General features: G+C 44.3%; 1 protein-coding gene across 1 annotated transcript in view; it reads right to left on the bottom strand.

The window, feature by feature from the left end:
* Positions 1-23,955, bottom strand: part of LRRIQ1 (leucine rich repeats and IQ motif containing 1) — a 1,358,071-nt gene that overhangs the window by 552,968 nt on the left and 781,148 nt on the right. The window contains exon 14 of the mRNA XM_078678880.1: positions 4,990-5,169. Within this exon, the coding sequence (XP_078535006.1) occupies positions 4,990-5,169 (180 nt within the window). The remainder of the gene's footprint in view (positions 1-4,989; positions 5,170-23,955) is intronic.

Raw genomic sequence — 23,955 nt, 5'->3', positions numbered from 1 at the left:
ACTATCCAGTCCAATTCTGCATGTGATCCATTGTATCATCTTTGATTTTCTTCTGATTTTTAGTTGAAATCATTGTGTTATTTTGTGTTAGCAGTCTGGACTTTTTGCTTAGATATATCAAAGGAGGAAATAACCTACACCTTGAATATCTAACTAATACCTATGTATGTACCCTATTTTATAAGAATGTTTTCTTCTTTTTTATAAAAAGATTCTTTGTCTTGAAAACAAATAATAATCTTCAGACAATATAAAACCCTGGTCTTTGCATTTATTTACTGTGTTAGTGTGGTAACACTGTATTTATTGATCTTTTGTGACTCTTTGCCTGAAGTTAATGATTCACTACAGCTACTGACTAAGAACAGTTTTAGGAACCTTGATTTTCATAACAGGCCCTAACAACGTCTGCTAAAGTCAGCACCTTTTCTCCCAGTTCGTCTGCTAGAAATGCTATGGGTGTAAGGTATAAGTTGAAAGTGTTGGACTTAGGGCCAAACCTTGAGGAACACCTATGTCAAACTTTCTGGCATCTGTCTGCTAGAAATGACGTTAGCCAGTCCAAAGCACGCCCTGTCATCCTGGAGTTGGTCTAGCAGTCATATGTGGGGCATGGTATAGAAGGCCGCTGACAGGTCCAACATGACCAGTATGCCCCCCCCCCCTAAACTAAGGGTTTCTTTGATGTACTCGGATACCTCAACCAGTGACGTTTCTGTACTGTTGCGGGCTCTAAAGCCCGACTGGCTAGGATGTAGCAACTTGTTTGCTTCCAGGAAGTCTGACAATTGCATATTCACTTGCTTCTCCAGCATTTTGGAAAGGCTGCCAGCATGGAAATCGGTCTATAATTGCCAGGGGCAGCCGGGTCTGCTGTTGGCTTTTTAATAAGTGGAAATATTTTTGCCTACTTCCAACCATTAGGGACAGAGGCTGTACCTTTTGAGGTATTTACAATCCTGTTTACCACTGATTGATAATCTCTGCCACCAATGGCAGCAATTTCAGGAGCATGGATCATTAGGTGAGCCAGATTTGATGGCTTTAAGAGCCCTCATCGTGCAGTCCAACCGAATAGACTCAAAACAACTAAGGTTTGTCCTAGCTGTTGGAGTCTTCTTAGTCAGCCGTAGGATCTCGGCTTCGACCTCAGGAAGAAATCATATAACTAGGGTGGCTTGAATGCTAACAATCTTATTGGTGAAGAAGCTCGCAAACATTTCACATCAAGGCTGCCTTAGTATAAGTGCAGGCCGCTGGGGACATAAAGCTCTTGACGATAGAAAAGATCTCTTTAGATCTATTTACTGATTTTTCTATGCTTTGCTTTGGCTATAACCGCATAATATGCCGTTTGTGCCGCTTGAAGATCTCTGTGTATGCTGAATTATAATCCTTCCCCCATTTTTCTCTATAGTTAGGGCAGCTGAAAACCATGTACTAGAATGTGTACTTCTGTGTACTTTGCTCCGAAAGACCAGGGCCAAATCTTCTGTAGCCTTCCAGATCTGACTATCCTATTTCATGAGATCATCATTCATAATGCCAGATAATCCTGGGAGATGTTGCTTTAACACATTCGAGAATTCCTGCGGATCTGTTCTATCAAAGGTTTTCCTTTTACAGGTCAACACGTTCTGGAAAGGTTCCTGTATTACTTGCCATTACCATGAAAATCTATTAAAAAAATTATCCGACAAGGACAATGGTTGCAGGTCCTTCATCTGAATTGGCATGTTGGAACAAATTTGATCCAGTGTGGGTCCTCCTTGATGGGTCGGTTTCACCAAATACATGCTAAGATTAAGCTTCCAACCCATGGGTCTTTTGCCCACCATGTCATCTCAGGTTGGATCCAGCCTTATGCTAATCAGTCTTGATGCTTCTCAAATAGGAACAGTCCATCACAAACTGACAGGCCAGGTCCTTCCTGAACTGGAACACAAGCAATCCGAGAACGTTTTTGCCCTGATTGGGTTTGTCAGGTGGGTGAAGCTTTTTTCCAGTGGCACAGTGAGCACGGGACCTACGTTTGGGCATACTCTTGCCACTTAGGGCAGTACATATCCCCCACACCCTGGGAGTTTCCTCCCTGTAAATAAGTTTCATTATTATTTCAAGTTGATCACTAACAAAAAATAAAAGCATTATACTGTCCACTCTTAATAGGGTGGACCGTGTGATGTCCTTCCTCCAACAACCCCTACTATGTTGGGCTGTGTTAACACATATTCTATCGACAGAACCAAAGGGGGCTCAGTCGATGGAATAATCTGCCCATTTTTAAATGAGGTGGGAGAACTGCAGGTTTGGCAGGCAGGATGCTCAGTCGCAACTGCAAAAGATGGTAAGCTCATAGTAAGTAAGATGATTGCTTTATAAGCAGCAATTCAAAGGTGGAAATGTGACAGAGGGAGTTGGACGAGCCTGGGATGGAGCCAAGAGCCTTGAATTAGAGGCACTGTGATGATGAAAGGGAACAATACTTTGAATGCCTGCTCTTCTTCCCATCATGGAGGTGAGCACTTGTGCTACTACCTGTGCTTCTTGTGACACCAAAAGGAGGGGAGTGGTAAAACAGCAGGGATGAGAACCAGTCCTTCTGGAAGGTGATGTGCAAGTCCTTCTTCTGGAAGGAGATGAGGACAATCTTTTTACAGTTGCCCCAAAAGCTTGTGCTCCCTCTATTGAATTTCCTTCTGGACCAGCATGGCACAGAGGTCACATGGCTTTCAGTTGTGAGAGGAACACAATCAGAGGCACACTATCTTAGCTTTTAAAATAATTAAAATTACATCTCTTCAATGGACAGACTCAAAAAACGGATTCTTCCTTGGTCAATGCTCCTTTCAAGATCCATAGAGAAAAAGATGAAGAAATGCAAACAAATGAAAATGCATGCTTGGGGCATGGTTTGTACTGAGAAGGAGAACACTGAAGTACGCAACAGGGTCACTAACCACCCCTTTATGCAAGAGAACACTGGTTTCTTGACAGGAAACTCGTCCCTTTTGGCTAGTGGGCAGATACAGAGGCAGGCAGGATCAGGTGTCATATCAGTTTGTGCTGACCCTCCTCTCAGAACACTTCCGTTTTCGGGTTCAAATCTGCTTGCAAATGCACTGGAAAGGGTTCTCAGCTAGAGGTACCCCATGGGCACCAGTCAGCCACTTGCCCCAGCCATCAGGGTGCCGTTTCCGAAAACAATATACCCATTTGGCATTTCTCATATGTGAGGAGCGAAAAAGTTGAGAAATGTGGGTAGCAGCATCCCCCAACAGCTTGAAAGGCAATCAGTAGAGGCAAGGAGAAGCAGTAAGGGAAAAAGTTTCACTCCAAAGAACAATGAGAGATTTAGAAGTGCGGAGAACAGAGCCAAGTACTGCAGGTCAATTATTTCAGGCATTAGGCATCATTTCATTAGGAAGCCACTTACCTCCATTTCTATGGTATGTTTTTGCAGCACAGAACCAAAAGAGAATTCAGAGGTACTAATGAGAGCATACAGAATCAAATAGGGTGCTGATTGTGGGAGTCCAGGGGCTGAGGGGGAGGGGGGGGGGAATGCCTTGACTCACAACTATAGTTACAACTAGAGATTGGAACATGGTGATGCAGTAGCCTGAAGACTTTTTGCTGTGTCCCTTCTTTAAGTTCCACTTTTTCTGAGCCAATGCTGCAGGCTAAGCTTTTGTACATTTCTCTCATACCATGTCCTCACAGCATGCACAAGCCAATCCCCGCCATTATAAGGGCAAAGAAGACCTGTAGGGCAGTAAGAAGCTGGATTGAAGAGCTGCCTACCGACCTTCAACAGACAGAAGATACCATTCCAGCCAGCTCCATGTAGTCGTCTCACGATCCATGTTTTTGCCCGAAAGATCACAAGTGTACTGCACGACCAGTGGAAACATGGAAATGAGTTTGTAAGGCTCCTAAATGGAGCCTTACAAACGCCTGACACATCCCTCTGAGATAAGTAAGAGGGAATTCCATCCCTGAGTGACTTTAAAGACTTTCATTTCCGCAGTTTTCACTGGCTTTCCTCCGCAGTGTTATTCAGACCTTCTCCACTTATGTGTCCTATCCTGAGTTTTCAGTGAATAAGTGATAATGGTCCCATCACCATACACAACTTTGTGACCATCACATCCCAGTACCTCCTTCGCACAGAAACATTTGTCATAAGTCACTTCCGACTCTGAGCCTTTAAGTTATAGACATAGCCATGTGTTTCGGTTCTGAGTCTTCCAATCTTTTCATTCCCTGAGCTCTTTTCTTTCCAGCTTATGGCGTCTGGCCTTCGGTCCAACTGACATGGAACACAGGACAACAAATCAGCTTAACTGGCAAGCAAATCCAACCAATACAACTGATAACAATTGGAAAAACCACAGGCTCAACCCGTTAAATGAGTCGATCGGTCAACAGATTCTTGGCGCTCATGCTAATTCTCTTTCTTTGCTTCTCCATACTTGTTTAAATGGACCATTACTCTCCAACTGCCTTAGAACAAAGTTGGTTCCAAAATGGCTGCTTTCCTTTCCATTTCCTGGAAGCTTAAAGGGCTTCTAATATGTTTTCTGCCTAATACAATTACCACTCTAACAAACATGAAAATGTTTTTCTAGACTTAAACTGTCGATTGGGGGGGAAAAACAGAAAATCTGATTATCACTTTGCTATCTATTTCACATTAACAAATACTTTAGTTCATTGGAGGGTTTTGGTAAGTATTATAGGTGTATTGCTGTCAAGGGTATTATTGTGGGGTGGGGGATTTTACCAGTATAACAGATTCACAGCTAGACAGATGTACAGCAATGTTAGCGATACCCAATATGCCATATTCAACTACTTTAAATAAAATTAGTACATTCAATTTGACAGAAAAAGTTATTTGGGGACTTAATATTCATGTTACAAATTGTAGTCAATATTAAACTGACATAATAGTGAAAAGGAATTAATACATATAGAGGTACTTACCCAAGTTCTTCGTCAAGTCTTTTGTCTAGCAAGTTCACCTCTTGAATCTGAGTTAGACAAAAAGCCCAGAAACTCCCTCTGGGAACTACAGAGCTATTTTCTTTGTGAGTAGTTTTCTCCGACGTTAAAGCTTCATCATTTAGAATTTTTAAACCAGGCAACATTTTCATGACTGAGCAGCTACAAAAAATGAACAACATTTATATCTTATTTTTGATATGGGTTTGCATGTCTTTGTTTAAAAAGCAGTGCAATTGAGCAGAACACGTATTAAAATGTAAAGCATATATGATCAATACTTTAAACACTTTGGGTGATGTTTATTAAAGGTTGCCATTTTTAAACACAGGGTATTATGGATTGTGCGAACAATACAGGGGTGATAGGAAAAAAGCAGTTAAGCGAAAAAAGTAATATATTCTTTACTTGTTCATGATTTAGTACACAAAGCTGTATCCAAGATAGTAACATCCTTATACTTACGGTGAGGGGGGGGCTAAGGTAGGTCCGAGGTTTCCAACCCTTGCGAGTTTTGAACTATAACCACGGGCTCTGGAAAGGTGTTACATTTAGATGCAATACATTCAAATGTATTTTATGTTTCTATCTTGAAAATGTTGCAGGCTACTGGCCCTCTCTGACCAGCAGCAACATTTGTAAGGCTGAAAATGAATGTATGTTTCCCTCAAGAAGATACTTACAGGAGTAGGACCTTAGTATCGCCACTATAGGCCCATAAACTGAAAGTTGCTGGAATATTGCGGTATTACAAATATTCTCCTGAGGGTCTCATGAGAAATGTAGAATTACTGCTGGGAATGGCACTACTGTACCCAATGCCATGGTAATTTCTGATTTTTAGGTTCATTTTCACTTAGGTTTTAGCAGTCTTTAACTAGTGAAATATTCGGGGAGAGGGGAATTGTCAAGATTGTGGTGCTGCTGTATTCCTGGTGGCCTGTAAGTAGAAACATTCAACTGTAGGGTAACCAAGCAAACGTATTCCTCATGAATGGGTTGGAAGTCATTTAAAGGTATGCTTATTTGCCAAACTATGTTTATTTTCATATTTGTGATTGGCTTGAGTTTTAAAGTGCGAAATGCTTCTAAAACAAAAGGAGAGGCATCAAAACATTCTCATTTTCCGCTAAGTCACTCTATTTTTTAGATTTAATAATGGTCTTCACGAAGTCATCTATATATGGAAATTATTTCATGGAACTATACTACGTACATAGGCCTACTATGTCCATATTGCAGCAAAGTGCAGCTGATAGCGGCTCGAGCGCCTATAGAACAAGCATTTGCAATGCAGTAGGTCTCCCATCTATGAGAGTTTGAGCTACTGGATTTTTAACTGACAATGCCTTTTATTTATGTGTTGTTTTTAAAACATAAATAACATCCATTTTCAATGCCAATAGCTTATACTCTCGCAAATGCAAAACCTAATGCATTGCATATGCATTCAACGTTCGTGATATAAAAATTTAAAAAAGTTTTAGGAGAGAGCGTGTTGCAGACAGGGCAAAGCTATTTGAGAAAATAGTGCTCGGAGGCTGTAATTAAAGCCTACTGAGTAACAACACACGTAACAGGGGTTGTCGACATTGGAGGTTACAAAATGAGACAATGTACTAAGGAGGGACTACTAATCCTTTTGACCATTGAACTGTCACAGTAATTTACAGTGGCCTTTGGTGATTGTGAGAACTGATATTGGTTCTTTGTCCCTTATTATTCAGTAAAGGGAAAGTGTATGAATTTGCCTTTTTGAATGTATGTTTTATATTGTATTGACGTGACATACTCTGTTTGTAATGCTGTTTTACAATTACTTTTAACATCATCTGTGAATTTAAAAAAAATGAAAATCGTTTATATTGACTTTGACCTTTGATATTGAATTTCAGTTTATTGTTTGGGCCTTCGGTCTTTTCTATCTGTAATTCTGTATATATAACAATTGTACTTGAGGTGGGATGCGATATTGTGTGCATCAGTGGGTTTAGATAACGAAGGAATAATTTACTTTCCAGAGTTTACAGTGGACAATGACACAAGCCAATGAAAAATATTGGTGGAAAGTGGTCGGAGCTACAAGTCCCTACCTGAAAACCGATATACTGGGTCAATTACTATCTCTCTCGTTCAGATTTGCAGAGATTCCGTTCTGCCTCAGCTTCGGTCTGATGTTAGAATGATCAGGTTTTGTATGCTTGTGACTTTCTAACTAGAAATCGATTACAGTGTTCGCTAAAGTTCACTCTTTTTGGGGACTCTCGGCTCTTATTTTGTCCTCATTGTGAGCTATTTATCTATTTTTCTCCCTCTCTCACACCCATATTCAAGCACACATACACACAACACTTAATCCGCCAACTGAGTGGCCAAAAACCCATACACCAGCAGTCAGATCCAACAGAATCCATTCATAAATGGTGAACATGAAATTACAACAGAGTGCAAGTTATTTATTTTGTAGCTAAATTGTCGTTTTTTTCTCTCATATAGGTGCCATGTTGGTATTGACAACTATGACAGCCTTCGGGCCTTATTAAGCACACAGAATAAAGATAACAAAAATATTTGATAGACTGTAAATGCAGAATCTCAGATTACGTTATCTGGGTACATACACACGCATCAACCTAAAATGTGGACTATAACATTCTCACAGCTTTTATGTTTTTAAGGGTGGAATTGAAGCTAAGTCATTACCGGCGACAAAGGACTGGACTGACATTAGACAGTTAGTGATGTAACCTTCTGTGATGTAACCTACCCCAACAAATACAGTTAAGAATAATTTCCCGTTTAACCAAAGTTTTAAAAATAGAAAGCAGACAGACAGATTTTAATGCAGCCTAGAATATTTTTGTAACGTACATATACAATTCAAAGTAGTAGTTGTTCTAGGGTTGGCTGCACACACTTAGTCAACGCGGCAAACGTGCCACTTTCTCTCGACCACCTCAGGAAACAAGTGTGCATGAGAATTGCAGATGGGCAAATATAGGCGAGGCGAGGACTAGGCAGCAAACATTCATTTAACAGGTTCACTTTCAAATCACACTAAATATCAGGAGAACAATTAACAGGGTTTTTTCTGAAGATTTTTAAACACAACATACAAATATATACAATCCCGAAAACGTAGAAATTAACATGCTTTGTCTAAGCAAAGAACTGCATCAGTAGAATGACCCTTTCAGATACAGGGTTTGGCGATGTGCATATGGCTGGGTTCCTTCCTAAAGATAGATTAACTGAACAAATCATGAAATGCAAATCCTAAGGTACAAAAGTCCTTGCCCCAGTAGTTAAGAAGCATTTCCTACGCACTCTGATCCGGATGGCAGTCAATAGGACCACCACTACCAGTACTTCCACTACTAAGCTCCATCGAATCATGCACAAGCAAGAACATGCCCCTCTCCTTATGCACAATAATGCAAGCTGGCTGAAGATGGCACACTTCGGTATTATCTGTTGGCTAACATCAGAAGAACGTGTCACCTTCAAACTTGCCTGTTTAACTCTCCAGCGGTTCATAGAGGGCTTCCTTCATACTTAGAAGACAAACTGCACACATCTGGAGCCCAAAGAGAAACAAGAGGGGAATAAACTAATTCAAGCTGTTACTACAGCTAAAAAAGCAAAACTGCAATAATGGCACTCTTGCGACTTGCACCCAAAGTCTGAAGTCAAATGCCAGAGGACTTAAGAAGCACCCTTAACACACTTGCCTTCCACAAACAGCTCAATAAACGCCTCTCCAAACTCCAACATCCCACAGTTCACCAGAGCCGTTTTAGCATTTTTTGGTACCTTCCCTCCTCTGTTACTTACTGTTCTTTTTTACTGACAATTTTATTAGCATTTTAATATTTTAATGCAATACAATAAACAAGACAGCAGGATAAACTTCGTATCAATACATCAACAGATGGCAACAGCAAAGTTATAATTAGGGCTTCCGGTTTTATGGTATTATTTTTTTCGGCATTTCTGTCTGTATTTACCCATTCGTATTTTTGCTAATTTTACCAGAATGTATCCATTTTATTTTGGGTTTAGCAAAACAATGAAGCTGCAACTAGTATAAATCTATATTTATTTAAAGAATAAATATGCACTTATTTTGGAGTGTGTTAACAATACAGGTACCCAATATATAATACATTAACACAGTCATATGAAAACATGAGCATTGTAATGTATACACATGCACAACTCATCCTGAATAACCTTCATTAGGAAACCTTCTCCCTTTTTTATTAAATCAGCAATCTGTACTTCTGCAAAGCCACTAACATGACAGACATGACCAAAAGAATTTCTACAAACTTTAAAAGCCCTACCCATTTTCCGTTTTGGTTTATATTAAAAAATCCAGATATACATACATATTGATGGTTTCCTGTTTGAGTTGATCTGTAAAAATCAGTAAAACCGGAAAACTGGGAGCCTTAGTTATAATTATATCCTTGGGATTCCACAGACTCCTACCTTACCCCTCTGGGAGGGAATGGGTCTATTTTTTTTAAGTCTCAATAGTCTAACCATCTGCCCTATATCTGCTTTGCTACTTTATGTTCTGATGTTTTATATATGTAAAGTATTCTATGTAAAGTGCCCGGTGCACCAGTAGCTAGGGATGCACTATATAAATACCAGAAGAAAAGAAAAATGGCAGATCTTCGAGAAAATGCTAATTATTATTTACGTGAAAAACACATGCACATCTGAATTTGCTAACTCTACATTCTCCGAGTTCTTTGTATTAAGAGATGCAGAGAGGAAAATACAAATCAACAATACAGAGCAAGTGGTTTGTTTTGGAATTACTTACATATGCAAATATGTCTTTGAAAACCACTATTTTAATATTTAAAGCTCTTAGTATGAATGCCTGTATTATTTCACATGCCATCTGCTATTGTGCATGTCAATGTATATAAGTAGAGGTTATGGTTAGGAATTCAGTGACACCATTTTAACACTGTGCTGCACATTAGGTCTACTGCATTCCAGTACCTATGCAATTCAGACAGCTTGGGAATGAAATGAGCTCCAGTGGCATACTCATGTTGCCACTGCACATACCTAGATAAAATATGGCTACTAACAACCTGTCTTAGGCCACCAAGTTTGTTTTTTAAACAACTGTCCTCAATAATACAAAAACACCTTTTTTACTTGTCCATAAACTAAGTTGTGCTCCATTGCAGGACAGAGTTTGAAGTTAACAGTTTTTCTGATGACACCTATTAATATAGAATCAATCCCCTCCCTAATGACATTACATTTACAGCTAACCCTGTTCTGGTGTCTGTAAGGACTCCATGGAGAAACAAGTCAGAAAGAGTAGGCATAGGAGGTCTGCTTGAACATTTCAGTTGAGGTAAAATGCACCGTAATCAGAATTTGCCGCAAAGCACAGCACAGCACAACAAATTCTCTTGACCAGTCATGATTGGGTGTGACAAATCACAATTCTCCATTTCAACATTCTACTCCATGGCATGAGAAACATCTCAAGAAAAATGTGGGTGGTTTTGGAAAAGAGAGGCGGCATATGCCGCCCAAGACTTGCTTCAGCCTTCTAACATTCCACCTACGAAAACAGGATCGCAGAGCTGAATCTAAAATCTGTTTTCTAACCAGAACATTCTGCTGCGTTCATACTCGCTGCTTTGAAGAAAAAAAAGGCCTTTTAGGAGTTCAAATTTTCATGGCTCCAGCCTTCCTGAAGCCGGTGGCGTCCTTCTTTCATTTGACTGACAGGCGTTATGAAAATGAAATTCGGAAGTCACTGGAGTAAGTAAGTGGGCTGAAACGTAAGAAGCAGTGTTCGCCTAAGAGGCGCTCTGTTACTGTGGCGCGGGCAACTGCTGAAACGTAAGCTTGCAAGAGCGGGGTATGGTAAGTAAAATAAACTGTTGACACTTGACTGGCAGCAGGGTTTACAGTCTACTGGCAGTTGTATAAAACTGGATGAGCAGTGACCATCAACAACCAACTATTCGGATAACTCCAGACATCACAATGCACCAAATTCCCTTACAGAGACTGTCAACGAATTGTGCTCACAAAGTACAAGGATAATGACCCCATGACTGAATGCCAAGGGTCACTAACAAAAAATGTATATTCTACTCACTCTGTAATCAGTCTTCACATAATAGGATGTTCTCAGATGGAGACAGTCTGCAAAACCTAAGAATTAGACACAGTAGCAATCAATTCGAGAGCGCGGTGACCGTGCACTTCTGAATGGAGCGGCCTATCTCTTCCTCAAAAAAACAGCACTATAACAATAATAAACCATGACAGGGTAATCACATTAAACACTTCACAAGAAATGACACAGATACTTTAACTTATGTTTCTAACGGCCGGAAACCGAAAGCGAATTAAATAAGTTACAAATGGAGGAAGGCCACGTGCTCCGGCTGATTCAATTACAGGCCGAGCAGTAATTAAAACAATACTAATCGTAAATGCGCACTGTCTATGAGAATATCTCTTGTCCTGCTCTTCCGAAGAAAAGCAACGCTGTCTGGGGTTCGGATAAAAAGATATCCGCGACAAACAAGACTTTGGAGTTGAAAATTGCGCGCGCAAGTGTTGAGGAGTGATAAATAAAAATGGTGCCGCATTCAATGTGATTAATGCTGGAAGAGGGGAATCAGAGCTCTGGGATCTCGGCTGTAGTTTTTCCAGCTGGGTTTCTCCTCATGACGGGCTGAAACAATATTTCATTTAGTGAAAACTTCCTGGTGCATATTCCGTCATTTAAGGGGCTCTATTAATCATTACCGCATTCCCTCGAGAAGGCTAAAGCTGATCCGAGGGCTTAATTTCGAAAAAAGTGATTTTTTAGTACTTCATCTTGGACAGTGTTATCACTGGCCGCACATGAAAGCAGGCGGCCGATTGGGAAACTCTACAGCTAATTCCTTGGGTTGGTATCGGGAGGTTATGTAAAGTTCATCGTGGCAAACTGCCTGAAGTTGTAGTCGATGTTAAACTCAACAAATCTATATTTTATAGGACGCTAACACTTTAAATCCTTTGGATAAATGAATCTCGTGTCCAATCATGAAATTCATACTGCTCAAAAGATGTTAGAGAAACACAAGGTGACGTAATAGCATTCAGATGGTGCCTGTAACATACTGCAACGCATTGCAGAAACCCACTAGGTTTGTCGCCAATAAGAGCGGTTTGCATAAATGTTTACAATGCATGCATCGCATCCGAACTGCGAAACTGACTTTAAAGCCAAATTTACAGACATACAATAAAATGCCGACTTTTCAAATACATTTTATTGAATCGTGGAAAATGATAAACACAGGAACATTACAATAGCCATTACAAAAGCAGAATGTAGTAAAGTTAAAAATATACTAAAAAATAATTCAGTACAAAAGGATGCAATGTAAAATCAGACATTGATATTTTTTGGATATGAAGAAAGAAGAGAAAAGGATGACAGGTACATATGGCCTTGAGAAAAAGAAAATAAATAGAAGTGTAGAAATATGTAATATTACATACTGAATATTTTTTTTAAAGTAAACATAGTATAGGAGTATAAACAATTTGTAAGAAAATATGTCACGAGAAGGTAAACAATCACGTAGGAGAAGTTACATGTCCCATAGCGCAGTCACACATATGTAGTATGGGGCATCAATATTTGAGTGCGTTTGATAGACAACTGTAGTGAATCAGTCTTATAGCTATGAAGTCTGTGATAAGAGCAAACCTACCAAGAAGAACAGGTCAGGGGACTGTATCGTTTTAAGTTTCAGGAGCCCGCATGTTGCTAATTACATCTGCAACTGGCTTGTAAGGCCTGATAAGTCCGCAATAGAACTTGTACCCCTTGCTTACTTCTACCCTAGTGTTAGCAACACGGTGGGAGGGAGTGAGAAGGGATGGACCAGGGTGGGCTTTGCTGTAGATGGTTCTCGTTACAGACCAAGGCCCTCCTTGCCAATTGCTCAGGCAAACTTCACTCATCACAACAGGTTTTCCTGTCTGGACCAGGTTGATTGACCACAAACTCGGCCAATCTTGTCTGGCCATGGGAATGGGGTGGATGAGGTGCAAAGCCATGTGGGTTTGGCTGTGATCCCTATGCCGGAACTAACCCGGCTCCAGGCAGTTGATGAGCGAGGGGCTGACACGATTGATAATTCGTGCCAACTGAGTCCCCCACTTAACACCGGGCTAGCCCATAATCCCCAAACAGGGGCAGCAGAGCGGGCTGGTCGCGCTGCCATCGCTGTCGGCGGAACCGGCGCCTCAGACGTCGGTCCACCGAAGGCTACCCTGCAACCCCATGCTGGAGCCAAGGGCAGCCTGCCACTTGACCCAGGACTGAGAATTCTCTCCTGGAATGTGGCAGGATTAGCGAACAAGGAGGGCTCTCCTGAATGGGACTCCCTGGTGGGTGGATGTGACATTGTTCTCCTTCAGGAGACTTGGGCGAGGGCCGCTCAGACCAGGAGAGGGTTTGAAGTATTTGAAATCCCTGCCAAATGGGCCGGGAGGGGGAGGCCATCTGGTGGTTTGGCAATCTGGATTGCGAGTCACACTGGCTGTCAGGCGGAGCGGGTACTCACGTGTTCGCAGGACATCCAGTGTGTGCAGCTCACTTGGCCTGGTAAAACTCCGTGGGCCATTGTCAATGTCTACTCGCGCCCGGTCGCTTCGTCAATTGAATCACCTACCTTAAATGATTTGGCTTCCTTCCTGGGTCAACTCCCGGGTGAACACAAGGTGGTACTTGGAGGAGACTTCAATTGCCACTTTGAACCCTTGGAAGGGTTACTCGATGGTGCCCTTACGGCCGAGGACGACCATTGGGGGGTTCCACCCTCTTCTTCCCCTCACCCTAAAGCCTGGTCCCCTCTAGCCTTACAGCTCATGTCCCTTACTTTGAATGGCGCGCTGAGGGCGTGTAATGGTCGTACTCCGTCCGATACCCCCTCGGTGTGTACATTCAACAGGAGGGGCCATGAGTCGAGGCTAGATTATATTATGGTGGATATTTCACTCTGGCCCAAAGTGCGGGACTTTAGGGTTATCAAGAGGACAGACAGCGACCACAACGCTCTCTGTTTAAATATTGTGTGCCCTGCGCCCTTGACGGACTCATCCCCAGCTGGCCAAGGGGCTGATATGGGGGATTTGCTCCTGACCACAAATAGGCGCCGAGTTAAGTGGGGGAAGCTTGTAAATTCGGAGGAGTCAATCAAGAAATTATACGAGCTGGCGCTCCCTAGCCTCATGGAGGTGGAGACCCTTCTGAACGAACCTAGAACCGCTGATTACTGTGAGAAACTGGGAAACATTCACCAGGTTCTAGTGAGGGACTTGGCCGAGGTATTTCATCCGGAGGTCCCAATTCGAAAGAAAAGGACACCTCTTCCCACCTGGTATACCCCAGACTGCAGGGCTGCAAAATCTGACCTTATTGCAGCCATAAAAGAGGGGTCAGATAAGGCCAAAGTGCGTGACCTGAGGAACCACCATAAATCAGTGCTGGTGGCTGCAAGGACCGAGTGGGATTGGAAGTATTGGCAGGACCTCTACGATGCCCTCAAATCCAGGGATCCCCGCCAATTCTGGGCCCTTGTAAACAATGGGGCAGGGAAACTTAGTAAAGCGATTGAGCCTAATATAGCCCCTGCGGTATGGGAGTCCCATTTTGGGGCTCTCTACCTAGATACCAGTTCCTGCTCGGGCGTGGAGATGCAATTGCCCTTGGGTGCTGAGGAGTCCGGAATGGAATTATCCCTGGGGGAAGTGGAGCTTGCCCTAGAACGTCTAGCAGTGGGGAAGGCGCCAGGCCTGGATAGGTTACCCGGGGATCTATTTAGGCATCACCCGGATATCTGGGGCCCATACCTTCTCGTTCTATTTAATGCCATTCTTGGAGGTATGGCGATCCCTGGGTCGTGGTTGGGGGCAGAGATTGTGCCCATCCACAAGAAGGGCTCCACTCTGCTCCCTTCCATCTACAGGCCTATAAGCCTCATAGACGTGCCCCAAAAGATCTTCGCGCGCCTCATTCTGGACCACCTCCTAGATTGGGTCGAGGCCAATGACATCTTAAGCCCTCTACAGGCTGGCTTCAGAAAGAACACGTCGACCATGGACCAAATCTTTCGCCTCCTTCTTCTGTACTGGAAGACGGTTACGCTAGAGGGAGGTCGATTGTACATGGTCTTCGTGGATCTGAGGTCAGCCTTTGACCTCGTCCCGAGGGGGAAGCTATGGGAGGTTCTGCAGAAGCTAGGAGTTCCCCCCCACCTCCTTAAAATTATCACTAGACTCCATGAGAACAACTTTGCGGTAGTAAGGTGTGGGAGGGATGGCAAGCCCTCGGGTAAATTCCCGGTCCGCCGAGGTGTCAGACAGGGCTGTGTTTTGGCTCCGACACTGTTCTGTCTGTACATCAACAGCGTCATTCAACACCTTGACGCTGTCAGGGACAATGATGCCCCGGTTTTGGCAGGAAGGAGGGTTCCGGCAATTATGTTTGCCGATGACACCCTCCTTCTTTCCAAATCCCCCATGGGGATTCAGAGGATCGTGGATGGTTTTGGTCACTTTTGTAGACAACACGGGTTGGAGGTGAACACGGAAAAAACTAAGTTCATGATCTTCAACCCTCCGACCAAGACCAGACCCAGCCCAAAACTCGAGGGAACCAGTCTGGAAAGGGTTTCTACCTTTACATACTTGGGGGTCTCACTTCAAGAAAATCTGACTTGGGATTCCCAGGTGGCAAGATCTAGGCTGAAACTCTCCCAGCTTTCGGGCGCACTCCTGAGGGTATCTAACAAGTCCACCTTCAAGCCTGTTAGCCCGGCCTTAGAAATGTACAGGACTCAGGCAAAGGCGGCTGCCCTGTATGGCAGTGAGCTGTGGGGCCATAAAGCTGGGAAGGTCATGGCAGGGGTGGAAAATTGTTTCCTCAGACGTCTTCTTGCTCTCCCGCAGGGCACACCACTCCTCCCCTTAAGACTTGACCTGGGCCTCCCGTCAATTACAGAGGACTTGCGGGCGAAACCGGTGAAGTATTGGCATCGGTTATGGTCCACTGAGGAGCTGCATCACTACAGGCAGGACCTCATACATGTCTTGAGACTGGATGTCAATGGTAAGATCCCGTGGCTGGCACTTATCAAATCGGAATGTGTCAGCTTGAATTTGCCAGACCTATGGGATGACCCAGCGCAGGGATGTAGAAGGATCTCGCGCAAAACCCTGGCACAGCTCTACAAGAACAAAACCCTTGCTGATATGGACAGTGCACATGATAGTGGCACCCTGACCGGATGTTTCATTGTATCCAAAAATTCTTATGTTTTTGAACCTTTTATGGATTTTATCTACCCTCTTCTGGCGAGGAAGCTGTTCCTGCAATGGAGGTTTGGTACGCTCCCTACTAAAGTTTTTACCCACAAGTGGTCGCTTGGGGGCGACAAGCTTTGCCCATGCTGTAAAGTTAAGGAAGAAGATGACTTGCACATAATGTTCTGCTGCCATGTCTACAGGAGTCCGAGGAGGCGCTGGCTAGCCCCTCTATGTCGGAATCTGGGCTTCAGTAATTATTTACAAGCCTACAGGGTGCTGAAAACGAATACCCTGGGCCACATTGTGTTTGCGGTTTCTAAATTCCTAATGGCAGCATGGATAATAAGGAAGAAAATGTCTGGTTAAACCATTTTACCACGCTTTTTTAAAACTCTGCAGGTTCAGTTGGTTTTTACTGTATATATTGTTTTTTTATCTGTATGTATTTTTATTGCTTCTTTTATGGCCCATGAGGCCGAAATAAAGAATTTTTGGATTGGATTGGATAAGAGCAAACTGTGTTCCACCAGGATAGAAGAGTAAGCTTGTCAGTAGACTTCCAATCGGAGATAAAAATAGAAATAGTTATAGATAGCAATAGGTGAAGTAATTTACCAAGTACAAGCACTACATAAGAGCAGGGTATATGAAAAGGGTACATGAATTTGTAAAATGTCACACAAAAAGCCAAAATGTGGACAGAGTTAGACAGAAAAGAACATATTGTACCTGGGTGAGTGTGACATCGCCAGCAAGTGTTATGTTGTGTAAGTTTGAGCTTAAATAAGTGAGCAGGAGTGTAGAAAAGTCAGTTGTAAAAGAAGTATAATGTTTGCGTGAGACTAGCAGTGCAAGCAGGGGCGTGATGTTTCATCTAAATTGTGTCCCAGAGAGAGATTGGCCAGGAGAGACCAAAATAAGTCTCCCACAATGTCTTAATAGGGGTTTTGGCTGTAATGGAGTCAGGTGCGATCAGGAGCTTGTAGTTGTGAGACGCTTTAGAATAAATAGTATTGGCAATTGGGTGAGAAGTGGAATAGGAATGAGATGGGTCTGGGAGAAATTACTGCAAAATCGCATTATGAATCAGACTCCATAATTTGTGATATTGGGAGTACATGTGGGAATTTAGAGTATAAATGGAAGATAGTTCAGAAAAAAAGGAATAGGGGAGCCTGCATTATGAAACTGAGAAAAGAGTAAAATGCCTCTATTTAACCAAGTCTTCCAGATTAAAGTTCCTCTTCTTTTTTTAAGAAGGTCAGTATACCAAATAGGACTATTTAGGAATTGATCAATCGGGGACAAGTTGAAAACATAGTATTTTTTGAGAAGAGTGCACAAGTGAGAGATAGTGTTAGGAAGCCAATATTTGGGAGGATTGAACATAAAAAGAATGTGTTTATGGAAGCAGAGTGATATCAAACGTTGTTCCAGTAAAAGCCAAAGTTTCGGAGGGATGCCAGTCGATTTGTCAATTTTAAAAGTGTATTTATGTACACGGAAAGTGTCAAAAATACAGCAAATATTACTGCACGAAGCATTGCCTCACACCTGCACAATTTACCCTCGGCTTGTTAAGCTAACACACATGTATAGATTTATGCTGTCAAAAAGTTTTTTAGAGTTATATTTTAATAAATACTTTTAAAGGTAATGCTAAAATGGCGTCAGCCAAAAATATGACAGGCACAAAATAAAAGCTGGCCTAAGTTTGGTGTAAGACTGTATAGTTAGCCAGCCATATGCTCGCTCCGCCAGTAGGGCCGTGTCCTGCAGGAGAGATTCTTTTTTGACAATGTTATTTACTGCTTTTTTAAAGTCCACCAAGGGCCCTTGCAGATCCCATAGTTGACGCACCCCCAGGTGTTTTGTTACGTCCTCCAAGAAAAGCCTTGCGGGTAAGTTTTCTTTAGTTTGTAGTTCCTTCCAAAGGAGAGCGTTAAGTGTTTGCTTCTCCCCTGCTTATTTTATACCAGCTTTTTAAGTATACTCCTTTATGGGCCAGCTCTTCCTTTGCGAGCCCAAATTCGAGTCTAATCTACTCGGGTGATGTGTACCTCGGCAAACCAAAGATCATACGCAGTGCTCTTGTTACTGTGCCATCTACCGTTTCAGCGTCCCTTCCTCTCATTGCTTCACTTCCATATGTGATAGATGGACAATTTTAAAAAAACGTAAAAAAAGAAAAACATGCAGGAGTTGCAGTTTATTTGCCAGAAAAAAACACACACTCAAACATTTTGGTAAGGGAAGGGTGTATTTTTTACTTGAATGACCAGATAATGCTCATATGTGTGATATGTGGTGCAGCCTCGTCCACATTGGCACTTCTACAAGATGTAGTTATGGTCCCCTAGAAAAATTAGAAGTTGGGCTGCCCGTGGAGTGTTTCCATTGAAATTCCAGGTCTCACTATTTTTGTAAGAGCGCCAACATGGGACCTTTCATACTTTTTGATACGTTTTAAAAAAAATAAAACCAAATACTTCCCTGACAGTAAAATGAAGGGACATTAAATGAATGTTTCTATTATACTTGTGTCAACTTGTTCATGCTGTGCGAGTCAGCAGAAATGTTTCATTTTGGAAGTCATGAGTTTATTTTTGTACTTTTATGCTACTGAAGACAGCGAAAACCACCGCCCCGATATAGAGTTTAGTGGACACGGTACTCCATCACAAACACAAAGGGGTACCCTGCCCACCAAACTATAAGCCTGCCTATCTGATTTACAGAAGGGCAGACCTTAAGTATTCAGTCAAAGGAGTCCTCATTGTCTCTGTCAATGAAATACGACGTACTAAGGGCCCTCAGAGGGAGGACCTTACACTGATCACCCTATATTGGGTGGAAGGTGTAATAAGAAGTCCAATACATATGCCTTAATCAAAGAAACAGTGCTAAATAACTAGATTAAATCACTGTGTTTCAATCACATAGGTCAAGAGTTTAAAGAAAATGGAAGGAGTTATAATTCTCACCAAGCACTCTTGAATGAGACTTTTTTATTTTTGCGAATTCACTTATACTGGGTGTGTTAAAAGATTTCCCACAGAATACGCACTATTGATTAAATTGCTGCCCTTTCGGGTGGCTCATATTGCATAGCAGTAAACTCAGTGAAATAAATGGCCCAAGAACAGAGAACCTGCACTTCTTTAATTAAAAGGAATAAAAAAGGCACTTCTTAGCACTGCTGCAATACTCTAAGGGCCTCATTACGATGTGACTCGGAACTTTCAGAGTCACATCGTGGGTTTCACTTTCAACCGCCGCATTACAATGCAGGCGCTTGAAAGTGAAACTGACCAGTCATTCTGGCTGGATTCCGACAGACTCTAGGTTTTGAGGTTCGTTGCAAAGATGGGGAGCCATGTTATCTGTCTGAGGTGGAGTGGAAGGGTACTTCAGGCTTTGGCCGCGAGGAAAGAGAAGGAGCGGCCTCCCGATCTGGTCTTCTGGTGCGGGGAACCACGGCGTAGGAGCTGCGCTGTTCGCAGGGTTCTTTGGGGTGTGTGGAATTTGAGTCGGCTGTTCAGGTATGCTGGTCTGGTGTCGAGGAGGGCCTTGTGTGCGTGGGTGAGCATCTTGAAGGTGACTCTAGCCCCGATGGGGAGCCAGTGGAGTATGCACTGGTGTCTTGGCAGGTTGAGGACCAGTCTTGCGGCGGCGTTCTAGTTGTTCTGTAGCTTGCCGATGAGGTTTTTGTTTATTCTGGCGTAAAGTGCATTGCCATAGTCGAGTCTGCTGGGGAGCAGGGTGTGAGTGAGGGGAAGCCATTTGAAGCTGTTACGTAGAAGGCAGAGGGTGTGGAAGCAGGAGGACGCAACAGAGTTGATCTGGCGGTCCATCTTGAGCTCGGTGTCCAGGATGATTCCCAGGTTGCTTGCGTGGTCTGTGGGGGTGACGGGCTTCTGTGGGCAGGGGGCCACCAGGTGTCGTTCCACGCGTCGGGGTTTGAGCCCATGATGAGAACTTCTGTTTTGTTGGTATTTGGTTGTAGGCATCTGTTTTTCATCCATTTGGCAATAGCTTCCATGCCTTCTCTGAAGTTGCATCTGGCGGTGTTGGGTTCGTTGGATAGGAAGAGGATGAGTTGGGTGTCTTCTGCGTATGACACAATGTAGGTTCTGATGATGGGGGCAAGAGAAGCCATGTAGACGTTGAATGCTCCCCCAAGGACTCCTTCCCGCCCTCTTCTAATGAAACTACACTGGCTCCCCATCCGTCAAAGAGTCAAGTTCAAAATCTGCTGCACCATCCATAAGGCACTGCTTAACTCAGGACCTTCACATCTCTCTGAGAAATTCATGCCTTATGCCCCTCAAGATCACTCTGCTCGAGCACTAAACATCTGCTAGTGGTGCCGCGAGTAAGAAGAGCAAGACTAGGAGGAAGGGCCTTATCCCATCTTGGCCCTCGCTACTGGAACGAGCTGGCGCTGCCCTTGAGGCAGTGTCTAGACCATCTAAAATTCCGGAAGCAGCTTAAGACCACTCTTTTCCTCACCTACTAACTCACTAGAGTCACTTCGCCACCCATGTGCTGCTGAAGCGCAGAGATACCCCTTTGGGGGTCGATTCTGGCGCTATACAAACAAACAAACAAGAGCGTAGGGCTGAGGGAGGATCCCTGGGGGACTCTGCAGGTGGTTGGTGTACGGTCCGAGAGGAAAGGGGGAGTCTGACCCACTGAGTTCTGCTGGAGAGGAAGGAGCGGATCCAGTCGAGGGCCTTGTCCTGGATTCCTGCGTCGTAGAGACTGTGTATTCAGGTGCAGTGAGAGACTGTGTCGAATGCCGCTGAGAGGTTGAGGAGGATGAGGGCTACTGTTTCTCCTTTGTCTGGTAGGGTGCGGATGTGGTCTGTTACGGCGAGGAGGGTGGTTTCTGTACTGTGTTTTATTCTGAAGCCGGATTGGGAGGAGTCGAGGATGCCGTGCTCTTCGATGAATGTGGCGAGGTGGCTGTTAATGGCTTTCACGATGACTTTCGCTGGGAACGAGAGCAGGGAGATGGGTCTGTAGTTTTTGAGGTCAGTGGGGTCAGCCGAGGGTTTCTTCAGGAGGGGGTTCATCTCGGCATGTTTCCAGTCATCGGGAACGAGGCGGTCGCCATAAAGTGGTTGAAGGTGTGGCAGAGCATGGGTGCCATGGTGTCGGCGGCTCTGTTGTAGATGTGGTGGGGGTAGGGGTCCGTGGGGGCCCCGGAGTGGAATGACTTCATTGTCTACAGTGTGTTTTTGGTGGTGAGGGCTGTCCGGTTGTCAATCGCTGGCTTGAAGGTGTCGGGGTGGTAGGTGAGGGTTCCGTGTTTTGGTTGTTTTTGTCAAAGTTGTCGTAGATGATCTTGATTTTGTGGTGGAAAAAGGTGCTGAGTTTGTCGCAGAGGTTTTGTGAGGGGGGATGTCCGTAGATTCACTGGTGGGTTAGGCGAACTCCTTGATGATGTTGAAGAGTTCTTTGCTGTTGTGCGCATGTGTGGAGATTCTGTCTTCAATCGCTTTTTTCCTCGTTTTTCTGATGAGTTGGTGGTGGGCGTTGGTGGCGGCTCTGAAGTTGTTGTGGGCTTCTCTGGATTTGGTGATCCTCCAGGACTTTTCGAGGTAGCGGCAAGTGCATCTGGAGTCTTGAAGTTCGGTGGTAAACCATCTGGCTTTCTTGGCGTGGGTGTTGTTGTTTTTGTTGAGGGGGGCTATGATGTTGGCGCTGTCGGATATCCATCTGTGCAGGGTTCGGGCTGTGGTGTTAGAATCATTGTTTTCCCTGATGGTTGGGGTGGAGTTGCTGAGTTGGGAGATGAGCTGGTCGTCAGTGATTTTGGTCCAGTTTCTTCGTGGAAGCGGGAGCTGGTGTCTGTGGATGGTGGGTGCTCTGAAGGTGAAGTGGACGAACCGATGTCCAGTCCATGAGAGTTTGGAGGTGTGGCTGAAGGTGATGGAGGTTCCTGTTGTGAAGAGGGTGTCGAAGGTGTTTCCTGCTGAGTGCGTTGGTTCGGTCACAATCTGGCGGAGTCCGATGTTGTGGAGGTTGTCCAGGAGGGATGTGATGTTGGGGTCCAGTTGGTTGTCGAGGTGGAAGCTGAGGTCTCCAAGCAGGGTGTAGTTGGTGGATGCGATGGCATGTGGGGAGATGATGCCTGTGATGGAGTTGGCGAAAGGTCCGCGGTGTCCAGGGGGTCGATAGATGAGGGTTCCTCAGGGGGTGGTGGTAGGGCTGGCCAGTATCTTGAAGTGAAGTATTCTATCAGGTCTGTGGGCTCATCGGGGAGTGTGCTCAGGCGGAGGGTGGATTTGTGGAAGATGGCGATTCTTCCTTCCGGGCGGGTGGGGTGGTCCTTCCTCGAGATCTTTTATCCTTGGGGAATGGCAATGGCGATGTCCGGTCCCGAGGTGGTGTGGGTCCAGGTTTTGGTGAAGAATGCTACGCCCAGGGTGGTGCTCTCGAGGAGGTCCCAAGTTTTGGGGGCGTGTTTGTGGAGGGATCGGACATTGAGGAGGATGCATTGCAGGGTCTTTGGGTTCGGTTGTGTTCTTGTTCCTGTGGGCGGGTTGCACTGGGTCCGTATTCTTGGTGGTGTTGTGGGTGTGCCAGCAACAGTGACAGCTGAAGGGTCCGTGGGTGTCTGCCGGTGATGCTAGCTTGCAGTTGTTGTTGTGGCCTGGGTTAAGTTAGTGGAGTGACGCTGGGTCGCAGCGTTGGTGGTGCGGAGGTCCAGGGTTCCTGGCGCTGGTCGGGTCGCGAACGGTCGCAGACGAGCTTGCCTTTGGCCCGCCAGTGGCACGCTCACAGCGGCTGCTGCACGGCCTCGCAGAGGCCTCCATTTAATGAGGCGGGCGGGAAAGCAGCGATCAAGAGGTGGGTGGGGCTTAGCGGGCGCCAAACCGCGAGAGGGCTGAGAAGGAACCAAACAATTTGTTAGCAAATGGCACCACTAGGGCAAAATAAAAAACACAGAGGCAGAGAGGGCACAGGAATACTAGATTTCAAATAAGATAACCAATCCCAATTGCACGGGGACAGGAAAAACGCTTGCCAAGGTAATCTGGCACAGAGAGCGAGTCGAGAGCAGTCTCAAACCTTGTTCTCCGGGGGCGGGGGTGGCCAGACAGAGCTGCGTGGTGGGAGAGCGGTTCCCAGGCCAAGAGGCCTTTGGCTTGCATTCTATTAAATGGTGAGGAGAAGGATGACCCTTGGACAGTCAGTCCCCGAGACTCCAATAGACATCACTTCTGCACAGTTCAAAAGTATATACAATTGTCCTCTTCAACAAGTGGGTAAAGCAAACAAGATAAAGGACACACCATCATATCTTGCTACTCTGATGATGATGCACACATACACAAGCAGTCCCCTCCTCATACCACAAGTATATAAAAACATAGGTAGAAAAAAGAGGTCCCCCGTGCTAAAGCGCATAATTTTGGGGGTTACACAATAGAATGTCTACGACGGTAACAACAAGATCAACAATTTCAACATTCATTTCAAAAGACAGGGGCATTCAAAGCTTAATTGGGGAACGTGACTTGTCCCGACCCATTGCAGAAGCTTCAAACCCTTTCCTAGGGTCCCTCCCTT

This window comes from Lissotriton helveticus, chromosome 1_1, assembly GCF_964261635.1.
Source record: "Lissotriton helveticus chromosome 1_1, aLisHel1.1, whole genome shotgun sequence".
Classification (NCBI taxonomy): Eukaryota; Metazoa; Chordata; class Amphibia; order Caudata; family Salamandridae; genus Lissotriton; species Lissotriton helveticus.
Note: the sequence above shows the minus strand (reverse complement) of the source record. Positions and strands in the feature narration are given on the sequence as shown.